This window comes from Marmota monax, unplaced genomic scaffold, assembly GCF_021218885.2.
Source record: "Marmota monax isolate L192 unplaced genomic scaffold, Marmota_monax_Labrador192_F-V1.1 WCK01_AAM20220418_F8-fsc00071, whole genome shotgun sequence".
Taxonomy (NCBI): domain Eukaryota; kingdom Metazoa; phylum Chordata; class Mammalia; order Rodentia; family Sciuridae; genus Marmota; species Marmota monax.
This window is the reverse complement of record NW_026695217.1, coordinates 4,978,404-4,993,866: the sequence shown is the minus strand read 5'-3', so window position 1 is coordinate 4,993,866 and position 15,463 is coordinate 4,978,404. Positions and strand designations below refer to the sequence as shown.

Sequence of the window (15,463 nt, the reverse complement as noted above, 5' to 3'; positions counted from 1 at the left end):
GAAAACACATTTAAAGATATATATATATATATATATATATATATATATATATATATATATTTATGTATATATATATATTTATTTTTTTAGTTGTAGTTGGACACAATATCTTTGTTTTTATGTGGTGCTGAGGATCGAACCCAGGGCTAGGCGAGCACTCTACCGCTGAGCCACTACCTCAGCCATACTTTATATACAGAGTTACGAAAAATTGTGCTGTAAATGTGTAATAATGAGTGTAATGCATTCCACTATTGTCATGTATGTAAAAATAAATAACCCTAATTTTTTAAACATTGAATTGTCATACAGGAGTTTTTCATAAATACATTTATAAATATTGAGGCCCCATTTTCAGACAAGTTAAGTGCATCTCAGATCATTTTATGTTCGTGCGAGAGGAGATGAGCCAGGAAGAAGAATGGTGTGTGTGCCATGGTAATTAAAGACAGGTGACTCTGCAAACTCCCCAAGTGCAATTCCTGGTCATGTGAGGAAAGTTACTCAACCTCTCTGGGCCTGAGTTTTCTTATTTATAAGGTGGACACCAAACCATCTCCCTCGTGGATTTGTATGAAAATTAAATAAGCAAGATGTGAAGAATAGTCCCGACACAGGAGGCATCATGGGTGTGTTGTATTGCTTTCATTACCTTAACATCAGGATGTCCTGAGGAGCTCCTGCAGGATCCCGTCCCCCTGGAGAAAACTGTGATAAACTCTGAACTGAGTGTTAAAAAACAACTGCTCCATCACCACCATGGAAAGATCCAGCTATCTGAAGGTTTTAGCTAGGGGTATCTCCGGCTGCTGGAATACATTACCAATATAAGTTCACTATCTTGCACATAGGTCTGTAGCAGTCTCTCTGAAATAAAATCAAGGAGTTTCCAGGGCTGCACCCACCCTCTGCACTCTGGGAGAGCCCTTTCGTTAGCTTCTCTGGACTCGCCTTCCAATTCAAAAGTGGCAGAGTGCTTTCCTGTAACATGCTCACAGGTTCCAGGGATTGGGACGTGGTGTCCCTGGGGTGCTGTTATTTGTCTGCTCCTCATGGAAACACTGTGCTTCAGAAAGATGGTTAGCAAGACCAGGTGGGAGCCAGAGCATCTTGTGGCTGAATCTTGCCCCTGGAAAGATGTTCTGATGGGAACCTGACCTCCCTGCAAGCTTGGCAGGGGTTACCTGCAGGCTCTTTTATGTGCCTGCCAATTCACAGATGCAGACATATTTTGCATAAACAAGACTTGATTCTTTGAAGGCTTTTTGAGTTTTCAGTATACATAGTTGCAAAAGTGGATCTTGTTTCATTTGTATCCTTATTTTCTGATGTTTTGATATCTTTTAAGTGTCCCTGTATCTGAAGGATATTTGTCTAGTTTTTTGGGCAGATAGGCCCATGGTTCAAAGCTGAGAGTCAACACTGTCTCCTCTGGCTGAGTTTTACATTGACATTTTCTTTCCATTTGCTTTTACCTTATTAGAATAGACTGGGGTAGCATGAGGACTATAGTAGGGTTAATGAGTTTTCTTCGTACCTATATGTGACATAGATTGTGTTCTGTACATCATTGAACGTTTCTCGGCTGGCTGGGCTAATGACTCACCAGGAAAAGAAGTTTACTTTAAAAAAAAAAAGTTTTATTGTGTATATTTAAGGTATAGAGCATGATGTTATGGAATACATACAGATATGGAAATTGTTACTACAGTGAAGAAGATTAAGGTATCTACTCATGGATAGTCTCATACTGTTGCCTTTTGTTGTTGTTGTTGTTAGAGGCTGCTTTGGGGATGAGGCTGAGACTAGTCCATGGAAGTTGAGTACTTGATGTGATATTAGCCAAGATCTTGCCTAATGCCTCTGTAGGCCACAGGCATCTGCCCTTTACCCCCAAAGCTGGCACAGCAGCTCAGCAGTGGCTGGGATCAGGATCTCCCAAGGGCTCATGTGTGAGTGGGGAGGTCATCTGGTCGAAACATGCGTGTTCCAGGTTTGCAGACCCTGGCTCTTCTCCTGCCTTTCCCTTTCTAGAAAGGCGGCTTTCTGCTCAGCAGCTCAGGCCCTGCGTCATTCTGTGCATTCAAATGACATGGTTTGCAGAGACTTAAGCATCAAACTCAATAAGGAGGTCGATTTAATCAGCATGTAATTTAATCACGTTAGGCACTGTTTTAGATTATGAATCTTGAATGTATACATTACTTTATTTCAATAGTGTCATTCAATTTGGATATTTTCTCAGATTCTTTTGTGTTTACAAAGGAGAAAAACATCTTTTATGTGTAAATATTAGCAAACATGAATCAGATGGTAAATTTCTCTGATATTCTGGAATTACAATGATTTAAATGTACTTGGAATCTATTGAACCTCTAATTTTTGTTTGTTTAAAATTTTAACTTTATTTTCTTAAAATACTGTAGTTGGGTGGAAAACTTCCTTCTTTCACCAGTCTTTATGGAACAGTACTACCCATTACTCCCCTTGCCAAACACACACAGACACAGGTGTGCACACACACTCATGCACACATACACGCATGTGCATTTACCAGTTAGGTACCTTCATACCTTGGTGGTGGTTTCTTCAAAGCACTTTCTCCCTTCTGACACAGTTGGTGTTAATGATTTGTTGAGTGACTGCCTATCAGTTAGATTACTGCCCACATCAGAGCATAAACCCAGAAGGACTGACTGGGCTTCCCATCTGTTGTGTCTATGTATTATCCTACTAATGCCTATGAGAGGGCCTGTTTTTTTTTTAAACAGATATTGGTCAATATTTCTGACTGAAGGGACTGCTGCATAGATATTATATTATACCAATTTCCATAGTTTTGAAAAAGTGAGTCTTCTGAGAAGAATTTTTTTTAGAGCACTGTATTACCTGATAAGAGAGAAAATTGTCCCTTATGTAACACTAGTGAGAGCACAGTGCAATCATTAGATACATTTCTTTACATTAGAATTAAATGTATTTGATTTGTTTTACGTTTGAAAATATTTTTCACTTTTTTAGAACAGTTTTCTGTATAGAGAGAATGGTTGGGAAGTAAAGAGTTTGTACAAAACCTCCCTGTCTCCTCAGCTTTGTTATTAGTCTTGCCCTAGTGTGCTGCATTTGTTATAATCATTGAGCCAGTACTGATATATTATTAACAAAGTCCCATGTTTACAGTAGGTTTTATTCTTTGTGCTGTTCATTCTGTAGGCTTTGAAAAATGAATAATGACATGGATCTATCTTTGCTGTACAATAGGGAATATTTTTACTGCCCTTAAGACTCTGTGCTTCACCTCTTCAACTCTGGATCCTCCATAACCATTTTAAATAGCTGATCTTCTGCTACCGCTGTGGCCTTGCCTTTTCCAGAACATCTTATGGTTGGAATCACATACCTAGGCTTTCTGGACTGCATTCTTTTGTGTAGCAATTTGAATTTAAGGCTCATTTATTTTGCTACTGAAAAAATATTTCATTGATTGGTTGTGCCCATTTCTTGCCCACTCATATGATGGACATCTTGATTGCTTCTAAGTTTTACTGATGAATAAAGCTACTATAAATGTGTGTGCAGGTTTTCACGTGGATCTAAGTTTTCAACTCCTTTGGATAAATCCTAAGGACTGGGATCATGTGCTGAGTACATTCAGTCTCAAACTGCCCAACTGTCTTCCACTGTGGATGCACTGTGGTGTGCTCCACCTAACAACAAATGTGAGCTTCTGTTGCTCTACATCCTCACTAGCATTCGATGATGTCACTGTTTTGATTTTAGACATTCCAATAGGTGTGCATGATTGTTTTAATTTGCAATTTATGGATCACATGATGTGGAACATCTTTTTGTATGCTTATTTGCCATCTTTGTGTCTTCATTGGTTGAGTATCTAGTCAGATCTTGTCTTGAATTGGGCTGTTTATTTCCTTATTGTTGCATTTTAAGAGTTGTGTGTATATGGTGGGCACCAGTCTTAGTAGTGAGTAAGTCTGTTTCACAGAAATTCTATCCCTGTTGTGGCTTCTTGTTGAGGGCCACAGCCGAGTTGGGATGATGCATGGCATTTTTGCCAGAAGTAGTGGTTGAGAGGTGACGCCAGCGAGCCATTAAGATGATGACTTTTGAGTTCTCGCGGATTCCCATTGAGTTCCGGTTGAGCTCTCGTGGGGATTCCTGAAGAGTTCGCGTTGGTTGGTGAAGTTCCGGTGGTGGGAGTTCCGGTTGGTGTGTGGTGTGTTCCTGGAGGAGCTGCGTGGGTGGCGTTCGGGAGAGTTCCCAGGGAGTGTGCTGGTGGAGGTTGGAAATAAAGTTTGTTCCTGCTTGAGTGGCTCATGATTTGTGCCCAGCCAGACTGCGGAAGCTTCTCTTCATTCCATTAACAATGTCTTTCATAGGGCAGAAGTTTTTAATTTTAATGGAGTTTTTAATTTTAATTTTAATGTCAATCTTTATGTCATGCATGGATAATGCTTTTGGTGTAGTATGTAAAATGTCATCACCTTCACAGGGTCTCTTACATTTTTTTCTGTGGTATTTTCTATGAGTTTTACTTTTGCATATTACAGTTAGATCTTTTTGTGCAAGGATTGAGTTCTGGTTCTGACTTTACTTTTTTTTTTTTTTATTATTCCATAATGTAAATGTCTAGCTCTTCCAGCATCATTTGTTCAAGAGGCTGTGCTTTCTCTGTTGTCTGCTTTTTCTTCCTCCTCACCATCAGTTGCTTGTACTTACGTAGCTCTCTTTCTGCCATCTCTTCTGTGGTGTTGAGCAGTACAACAGGCAGTGCATGATTTGCATCTTCTTTCACTGTCTTGATTAGATTAGTTCTATAGTAAGTTTTGAAGTTCTGATAGCAAAATTTTTGTTCTCCAATATTGTGTTGGTTATTGTTTTTTTTTTTTTTAACCTTCCCAGAAGCATTTTAAAATCTCTACAAAATAACTTATTGGTATTGCATTGAATTGTTAAGGTATTTATTTTTTGCAGTTTTGTATCAGTTTATCTAGCAGTTGGCAGTTTGTTTTCATCCCCCTGATTGTCTGTGTTTCTTTTGGAAGTGGTAATGGTCACACAATTACCAAAGCATAGAGCTTTGAGTTGGTGACTTTTTGTCTTCGTTGTTCTCTGGACATCCATACACAAATACAGTCAGGGACCATCCTTGTTCTTTTGGCCCAGACAGCTCTGTTGAGCCTGGTACCAGTGTATCCATCTGGAGTCCCCATCTCCTTCAAGGAAATTTCTGGATCTCTTTAGAGTGCCTCAGGGGCTTGCTTCCTGAAGCCCACTCCAGGCATACAGTTGTGAATGTGGGTGGTGAATCTTGGCTCAACCTCTGTGGATGGCAGGGTGGCTCATCTTCCCACCACCTCTCCTTTGCAAGATTGATTCCTCAGGCCCCACATTGGAAAGGAAGAGGGTGAGGGATTACAGGACAGCGCTGGACTACATTTTAAAAGCACCGTATCTCCCTCTGTACCCATCATTTCTTCATAGTGAGTAGGTCTAGAAGTAATTGGAGAGTTTATTATATTAAGCCTGTTATTCATGGTAGATCTGTCTGAGGTTCATTGAGATGAGTATTTAAATTGATTTTTCCCGATGGTTATGCCACAGTCCAATCATTATTCATGACTGATGATCCCTTCCTTATATTTACTGTGATGTCTTTTACATTGTACAGTAAATTCACGCCCGTTCCCAGGCTGTTGCTCTGCACTAAGTATTCTGTCACACAAGCATGGCTGTTATTGTCAACTTTCCTGATTTAATGATCTGACATTTTAGAAACATTTCAATGTTTAGTAATGAGGCTGTCCTCTCTCATTGCCCTTTCCTTCCAAGTTCATCCTCTTCTTGACTGTTGATTCTCCCACATGAAATTACTTGTGGTATTTAATTGTACTTACTAATTCTGATATGTAGCCTACATGGGAGAGAGTGACTACATTATTAGTATCTATCCACTTGAATTTGTTAACTTGGAAGTTTATGCAAGAGCCATTTTAGCATATTCTATGCTTTTAGAAAGTAGTATTTACTGTGAGATAAAAGTATACATGTTTTCCTGAGGGTTTAGGCAAATTCAGATAGCATTTAAGTAGTATTCTAAGAACTGTCCTGTTGTCTTGAGGGGGGAAAATTGCAATGTATGCAGTTGAGGGGAGAAATAAAGAATATCCATGCGCTTCTGCCCCTTTCAATGCTTTATTCACTCAAATTACTCAATACAGTTTCACTCTATAGGTTCTTAATCAAGAAAACAACAATCCTTAATGCTAGGCACTGCAATAGACATCCATTCACAGCAAACAATTGTAGATTAATTCTAAGCACTGCAAAACACTTAACCATGACAGGCTAGTTACAGACATTCCCTGTACATGCTAAGTTCAGAAGTCTCAAGCCTTAGACTTTACGTCCAGTATATACACACTCACTCAGACCACGGTGATCAGGTCCGGAACCAAGGCAGGCTTTTCCTGGCATGGAGTAGACGACCAGTTGAGGAGAGGGTTGTAGGAAGAAGTTGTGGCTCTCACCAAGGTCCCAACCAGGTTGGGATTCAAAACTCAATTATGTGTTCACACAACCACTTATTGTGTGTCACCGTGTTCAGAGAGGAATGAAAGAAGTTTTTTATACCATAAAAATGTTTCAAAAATGAAACATCTGTTTATGTAATACTAGTATGTCAATAAATTAAGGAAAATTCATTAAACTGAAAGAAATATATCAATAGACTGGAAAAAATCAGTGAAATCTTATTCTTTCAGTACAATGTTGAATGCAGGTACAAAAAATGGACACTTTTAGAATTAAAAAGTGAGTGAAGAAAAAACGGTGTTCAACGTGAATTATGGAGTTACCTTTCTATGTGTTAGCAAAAAGTAATTGCAAAATAAAAATTTGTAAATGAATCCCCTTAAGTAGTATAATAAAACATCATATACCTGGGGATAATTCCAATGGATGATGTACAAATTTTTACACAGAAAATTGAAAGCATTTTGAAAGATTATCATGAGAAGAAATGCCACCTCTGTTCATTACCAGGAGGCTTGGCATTATATAGATGGTACTTATTTCCAAAATAATCCATAGATCACTGCAGTTTTCATATAAATTTCAGGGTCTTTCTCTCGTGTTTGAAAATTGTGGGCATTACAGGAAATGAAGAAGGGTATATTACAAATATAATGTTGAACAAATGTGGAGTCTTTGTCTACCAGATGTTGAGACTTCTTTTAATGTTATAATAATTAAGACAGTTTGTTAGCACAGAGATAGAAAAATAGGCCCTGGTAGAAAAGAGTTCTGAAGGAGAACCATGAGTTAACTTTTTGACACATTAGTAGTTGACCTTGCAGGGCAGTAGATCCTCATTCTGGAATGGGTGTGGGGTTGGCTGGACCTTGGATGGAGGGACAACCCTTGGTACCTCCCTACCAACACACGCACTGATCAATACCACGTGAATTGTAGCTCTCAGGTGAAAGGTAAAACAGTGACCTTTCTAGAAGACAATGTAGGAGAAACTTCCTGAGAAAACGCCACAGTAATGAAGGAAAGGATTAATAAACTGTATCCTGCTTAAGATGGTCTGTTTATCAAAATTTCTGGTGGGAGACTGAGAAGGCGAGATACATGCTGGAGCAGACATTAGCAGTGCATATATTTGACAGAAGAGCCTTGCTTGAAAATACAGGTGCTCCAACAAATCCAGATAAGTGAAGATAGATGCCTAATTGAGAAAACGGTAAAACTTAAACACTTCCTGAGGGTGGATGCTCAGAGGTATAAAGATATATGAAGAGGAGCTTCATCCAATGAGTGTTGGACATATGCAGACAGAGCTGTGTTGGGGCACTCCTGCACACCCAGGACAGCAGAAGCTCAAGGTACCAGTGATACCAAGTGTGGATTGGGGAAGACCTGGAGCAGCTGCAAGCCATGCTTTGCTGATGGGTGTGTGGGTTCATAGGACCTCCTGGAAACCATCAGTGTTTGCTGTGGCCAAATGTTTATAAACAACCCAATTATTCCACTCTTCATGCATACCCAGTGGAAACATATCCAAGTGTCCACCAAAATGGCGATGTTCATCACAAAATGATCTGTCATACCCTCAAGAGTCAACCTGAATATTTATCAACATGTAAATGGATAAATAAGTTGTGATGTATTCATACAATGGGATACTCTGCAAGTAAGAAATAACTTTTAATAATTTCACAAACTTAACATCTTTTAAGGAAGCTAAATACAAAAGAGTGTAGCCTTTTATCCAAAATCAATAAATGCAAAACAAGTCGCGGTGGGAGGGATGGAATCGGTCACCTTGTCGGGGGATAGAATCACAGTCACCTTGGGAGAGGATGTGATGGCAGCTTCTGGATCATGAGTTCTTTTCTGTTTTTAGATCAGGATGCTGATTGCATAGGCTTATTAGTAAAATTTTAGCAAGCAATGCACTCCTGATTTTTATCTTTGTGTGCCTGTTATGTTCAGTGAAAACGTAGCCCTTTCAAATCAGAATTTAATTTAAAAATTTCTGAATGACTTCATTATATTTTGAGTCCCTGGAACACAGAATTTTCAATTCCTACCTCTATCCCCCCATTCTTAATATTAAATAAAAGGTATTATGGGTAGTTATTTATAGAATAAAGTTTGGTTTTCTCTATTTAAAAAAAATACAATGGGAATGGATTGTAGGCATTCATCAAAATTTTTTTTCTTGTATCGAATTTTAGTACCAAAAATGTAAATTCACAGTTGATATCTTGTTCTTATAACTATCTTAAAATGTTTATCTACATAAAAACAACATCGTTAGTGGAACAACTGGAGCTCATGTACTTGATGTTGTGAGAATTTCTAGTGTGTTGTGCTATTCTCTTGATGTTATGTTTTTTGTGAACACATCCTGTTAGGTGGTAACTATCATAAGAAATCAGCTGTTTGGCAATTCTGAATTCAACACAGATTAAAAGTATGAAACAAAATAAAAAATAGTATTATACCTTGAGTTTGTGACCATTGAGTTAGATATCCAATTGCAAGTTAATCTCTACCATCTAGTGACACTTGATTTTCTGTTGTGGAAGATTTGTAACACCTTTGTATGTCATTGGCTTCCTTACATGTGAAATGTAGATAATAAAATCATGAGTTGTGCAGTTCAAAGACTGGCACACAGTATAGTTGTCTTCTCATCTGTGGTTTTACTTTCTGTGGTTTTAGTTGTCTATGGTCAACTACAATTCACAAATATTAAGTGAAAAAAATGCCAGAAATAAACAATTTGTAAGTTTTAAATTCTGTGAGTATCATGGTAAAATCTCATACCACGCTGCTCTGTTCTGTCCAGGAAATGAATCATTCTTTCATCCAGCATATCCATACTGTCTATGCTCCGCTCCTGATAGTCATTGAAAGGCCTTCTTCGTTATTAGATGGACTCTCATGATATGATGCTTCTGTTCAACTAGTCCTCACTTTACTTAATAATGGCCCCAGAGTACAAAGCTAGTATGCAAAAGAGGCACAAGGTGTAAAATACAGAAGGAGACATTAACTCTAGTATTATGTAGCAATGTTACAGCGAATATAGGGAAAAAAACAGCAATTATTTAGTATTTTCTGGGGTTTTAGGCATATACTAGGGGCCTTGGCACATATTACCCATTTAACTATTGTAAATACTTAAAATGTGATATATAGATTTGATGATAATGAAATTTGTCTTAAACAGTAAAATAAGGTTATTTGGAAGGAGCAACAAACTTTTTTAAAGTTATAGAATAATTCATGTTTATGTGTTCTAAATTTTTAATTAAAATATGAATGCAAAAATAAATGATGTATGAATCATTCATCTTTTGTATGATATAATTTAGAACTATAAATTACAACCCATAAATAATTACTATTGTATTGAATTCTCATGTCCTCTGCTTAATCAAATTAACATTTAAATTACTAATGTTTCCTTTAAGGGAAATATTGTTTTTATTTTAAAAATGAAGTTTCCCTTTTTATTAGTGTTAATATGAGAAGACATTTAATACAGTTTCCTACAGATATAAGAATATTCTCTATTTGCTGAAGTAACGGAATTTCTGTATTTCTTAAAAATCCCACATAGTTAGATAATAAGTTACTGGGAAAATGTTCATTTGTTTTATGTTTTGTGGATTTGGTAATAGTTCTAAAATTAAGTTCATTGTGAAGTCAAGTTCATTGTGAGTTTTATATTTCTCTTCCTTGATTGGTTCCATATAAATGGCTCTTCTCACCATTTGCAGGGATTTAATCAAATGATCCTTGCTAACAGCAATAGGAGGATGTGTCATGAAATTGCTCTGCTTTGCTTATGTGCAGTTACACCTCTGTTGTCCTTCAGTCAGTCTCTGAACCCCAGACCGTTTGTCTCGTTTGTGTGTCTAGCTGATGATACACCCCAGCCCATGCTGTTGCTAGGCCTCTCTCTGGGACCTGTTATGTCATTACTACTCATCCTTGCTTTCCAAGGTGTTGTGTTTCTCTTCTGTAATATACGTCGTTAAAATGCTTCCATTGCTGGTGATAGTTAATAATGACCCTGATGACAAGTGTTTTTGTTCATTCCACAGTGCCTGTCTTTGTGCTTGACATGTGTCCATGTTGAATATGTAGAAATGAACGTGATGGCATGAATTGTTTTTTGATAATTATCATTGTCACTAAAGCTATGTCATATTCTCTTTTCCTGAAAAATATGGAAAGGAAATCGTTTCACAACTTTCTTGAATGGTTTTCCTTGGAAGAACATAAATGTAAGCACTTGTCATTTGAGGGTGGAAAAGCACATGACACCTGTGCTCTACTGGATAAGCTGTTCTACTGCCTTTTCCCCCAGGACTTGGAAAATGAACTCATTACTTGAAAGGGTTAATGATCTAGTGAGGACTGGAACTTTCCATGACAATGAATACTGCACACTGAAAACCAGGCCTTTCTCTCTAGTAGTGTTCCTTCTTCAATAAAAACTGTGTGTTTTTAAAATGCAGAGAAGGAGTAAGTTTAGAACAGGTTTTTCTGAAGACTAAATAAATTATAAAAGAAGCCAAAATACTCTTGCAAGTAACCTATTGAATTTCACCATGGCTTCAAAAGAAAATCTTCCTGTTTATTTAGATTGATATCCTTAATATCTTTTTATAAATGTTAAAAAAAGAAACCACTCTGTAAATAAATGTGGCTCCCAGGAATTCACTTCTAAGGAATGGAGGTTTCTAGCTTTAGCCCAAGATTTCCCTCTCAGTGGCTTTTGCCTCTTACTTGTTAATGAATTTTCTAAGGAAGAAAAATTACAATTTAACTTAGGCATGAAGAGTCTGAAATAAATCTCAATTCTCACAGGACACAAACCATACATTCTAAAGAAGCCGCAAATTATGGAAACTTTAAGACTGAGACTATCCCTCAGTCATAGAATTTTCTATTCCAATTGATTTTCTCTGAATCCTGGGATGCTGTAGCAGTCTTTGTGGACAGATGGCTTTTTTTATTCTATTTAAACTTTGGATGTAATTGTGGTCACTTATGTTTCAGAAAGTCACATAATTATGTGACCAAAATATTCATCACTAAATAAAACTTTAAAAATAATTTTATTCCCATATGATGTTGGAGTGATTTGACAAAACATGCCATTTTTTCATATAATGGGCAATTTTATGTAATCTTCAAAAGAATGAGGTAAGAGGAATTTTACTTTAAATGTCATAAGAAAAATTATAGTTAGATGCTTTGTCTCCAAATTGATCTTTTTTTAGTTAACTTTTTTTTTTTTTTAGTTAGTAGCTCCTGAAGCAGGAGGCCTGGTATGTTTGAGAAGTGGGTAAATGTTCACTTTTTTTTTTCTGAACATTAGAGAATCATTATTTCATGTACCTGTTGCAGTTCCTGCCGAATGCCTGCTGATGTTCTGATGGTTACATTGAGCTTTTTCTGTCTGATGAGATTAAATATTGTTAATTAGAAGTATGAATACTGTTTCTTAGACTTTGAAGTAGATTTTGGTGCAGGGACCACATTTCATTTGATTTAAATGACAGTAGTTCAACAGTGCTAGGTATTTACTTGTTTGTTGTTTGTTTTTTAAAAATTTATTTTGGCTTTTTCTTTCCACAGCAAGTTGATGTGGAAAAATGGGTATGTGTTTCCTGTATTTACAAAGGAGCTGGGATGGAAAGTGCATGTCTGCTGTTGCCTCTAACCCTTTTATTTTGCTTCCAGCGTGGCTTGTCCCGTCTGTTCGCACTACCTGCTCTGGTGAGCAGACCCTTTCCAGGGGTGCCGTCAGGCCCTGACTCGCTTCTGGTTTTGCTTCTTGGGAGACAGGTTCTGTGAGCACACTGTGCATCCCCAGAGCTACAGGGTGCGTGTAGGATTGGCTTTACTTACATGAGGGTCTATGCACTTCTGTCCAACACAAAAGGTCTCATTATTAACACTGTCTTTTTCCAAAGACTTGGCTGCTTAATCTCAATCTGGCTTAGCTCTTAAATTGTCCCCTGTACTACAGAAAAAGGAAGCTCAGTATATTTCTATAATCTTAAAAAGTGAAGGTGAGAGCTGTATCCTGTGGAAAATGCAGCTGGGATTCCGGAGGCTGCGTCTCGGTGCCCTGTGGTCAAGGTGTGCGACTTGAGGGAGTGGCGTTACTGCCCTGAGTATCAGTGTCCTCATCTGCTAGGAGAAGCTGGGTGAGTCCAGTCTCTTTTGGCTCCCCCACCCAGCGTTCTAGAGGTTATTGTCTCACGGGGCTCTTGTCCCCGGCCCAGTTTCCCCCAAGAGTGCCAAGCAGCCAGGCTCCTCCTGGCTGGGTGGTCTGCTCTGTGATGTCAGAGCTGGCTCCTTGGAGGCTGGCTGAGCTGATGGCTGAGTGTTTGCTTTGTTGTGCCTTCTGGTCCTTGGACCCAGTTCTCTTGTTTGCAGGGTCTTCCTAATTCTCAGTGGCCCTTCAGGGCCTTGTCATCCCCAAACAACTTCATGGCCACCTTGCTTTCTGCAATTCTTTGTGTCCCATCTTTCAGCCCTTTATGGTCAGGAACTTTTGCTTTTAAGTTTACTTTTCCATGGCAGTGGTACCAGGTTGATCTTTGAGAACTGCCTCTTCTGTCTTCCTAAGGATCCTCTTGTTCCTTCAGCACTAAGCTACTACTGCTTTCCTCAGCTCTTTCTTTGTGAAGTTCTGTGCCTTCCTCTGTGTCTAGAGTTAAGGTTCCAATCCACACTGTTCCTCGTTGTTGTCTTGGTAATGAAAGCCCCTTTCCCCTAAGATGAGCTGAGCCACCTGTGAGCCCAGCATCCTAAAGCACCCGTTTCACTCCATCTGGTTCCTTCCACTGTGTGTTCCTGTGCTGGATCCAGGGCAGTGTTTCTTGAGAACCACTCAAGCCACTTTATGTTCTCCTGGAAATGGAACCTACAGGCAAATCGTGACATGTCTATCGTTGCACTGTTTGTTCCTCTCCGCACCAGTTGTTGATCTGTCTCACTGTTGTTTTTCTCTCTTATTTCCGTAATAATCTCTCATCTTAAAATTTAATTTTATTAAGTTTATTTGTAAGGTTTTCATTAGGGAGGACCTTCTAGTTCTAAGGTGATGGAGATGTCATTGAGCTGACATCACCAGGCTGAGCTTTGCCAGTGCCCTGTGTTGTAGCCTTATGTAGGCCAACCTTTGTGGGCCAGAATCTCCTCCTCTACGGAATTAGAATCTGTACTACTCCTTTTGTATTCTTAAATATTACTGTCATATTGGTGATAAAACACAGTGATGCTGAAATGGCTATTCATTTACATACCATAAAACCAGAAGCTCTGCCAGGTCTATCTCAGAACACTGATGAACATTCTATAGACAGGTGTTAATAAATTTCAGATGGGAGCTACTGCTCCCTTTGAGAGTCTGTTCGAACCTTAGGCTTTATCCATGAGAAGCTTAAAATTGTCCTGTAGCAGCCTGACCTGGAAGGGCAACAATCTGGTCTGTCTCTTGGGTTACACTGAAGCAGGTACCATAACTTTTCTCATATTCAGAGAGTGAAACACCCTACAGTGGTCTCAGGGCACACAAGTCTTACTTGAGTGATCACAGTGCTCCGTCCCATGCAAGTGAAACCCCTGGGACAGCTCAGGTGCTCCAGTGTGGAGGCCTGGAGGCAAGACCTGTGGGAAGCAGCTTCTCACCTCCCCTGTCAGGTGTCACAGGCCCCAACTCTGTGCCAGACTTCTGCCCTCTTCAGATGCAGTGGGAAGGAGCAATGAGGAGGTTGGCAGGAAAGCGCTCTTCTGGCCACAGTGTCATACATGGGGCTTGCCAGGTATTCAAAGCTGTCTTCCTCCGCAGGCACCGGGCAGGTGTCCGGGGGAGCCACTTGTCACTGGAATGCCTGGCCTGCGGTTCTGGAGCTACAGGCAAATGCTCATCTTCTCACTTCTTCCTCCCGAGAGCTCTTGGTGTCTTAGGAACATCCTAGGTTGGCTCTCTCCAGGGCCTCCCACATTGGCTTATTGGCATTGGCTCCCCAGCAGCAGCCTGTGCCAGCTGTGTGAGCCTCTGGCCTCTCCCTCTCTAGGTATGCCATTCCCTGCTCCTGAAGACACCTTCACTGGGCAAGGAGTGACAGAAATCTCAGGTGGGTAGGAGGATTCTTGGCCCTCCAGCAGCTCTTTCCAAGACACTGAAGCTGCTGACAGCTTGGAGGTAGGTCATCCGCTAGGAGCAGCAGGTGAGCTAGGGTCTGCAGGTGGATCCCCAGCCACTGCCCTTGGTGTCCTTGATGGGTGGTACAGCATTGTATTAGTATTTGTCATTTTTTTGTTCTGGGACAAGTGTTAAATTTACTTGTATGGAATATGTTGAACAACCGCAGACCTTTAGGAACCTCATAAAACTTAAATATATATGGAGATTGAAATGACTTCTTGATCAGTTTTCTGATAGTGCTATTCTGGATAGCTTTGTCAAAGGCCAATCAATCTCTTTGCCTCTGCCCCACCTCATCTTCTCTCTTTCTCTTTCTCTGTCCCTCATTCCTTTCCTCCCTCAGTCTCATCCTCTCCCTCTTCCTCAGTGTCTCTTTGGGGCATCTGTGCACCTGTACTTAAACAAAAACCCACTGAGTGATGAAATGATGCTTTTCATACTTTAAAAGAGAATAATATTTCTGAGTCCTACTTAGAAGGTAATTAACTGATCTTTCTGTCTGTTCTCCCCAGCCCCTCCCTAAGTGATGCCACTGGTTTGCAACCCGGAGGCCTAGGATTTCGGGTAGTGGATGGGGATAGTAAAAGAATGGAACAGCCTGGGAAATTGCTGTATATAAAACTTGTTTATAGACCAAATGATGTCTTATACTTTTATTTTTTTAGAGAAATATGTTGATGTTGTAATTGTTAA

The 15,463-nt window shown here is 39.4% G+C and overlaps 1 protein-coding gene across 5 annotated transcripts in view; it reads left to right on the top strand.

Moving 5' to 3' along the window:
• Ryr2 (ryanodine receptor 2) overlaps nucleotides 1–15,463 on the top strand; it is a 596,528-nt gene that overhangs the window by 218,893 nt on the left and 362,172 nt on the right. For all 5 annotated transcript variants that reach the window (XM_058575026.1, XM_058575025.1, XM_058575027.1 and 2 more), the window contains exon 4: nucleotides 12,187–12,207. In XM_058575026.1, the coding sequence (XP_058431009.1) occupies nucleotides 12,187–12,207 (21 nt within the window). The remainder of the gene's footprint in view (nucleotides 1–12,186; nucleotides 12,208–15,463) is intronic.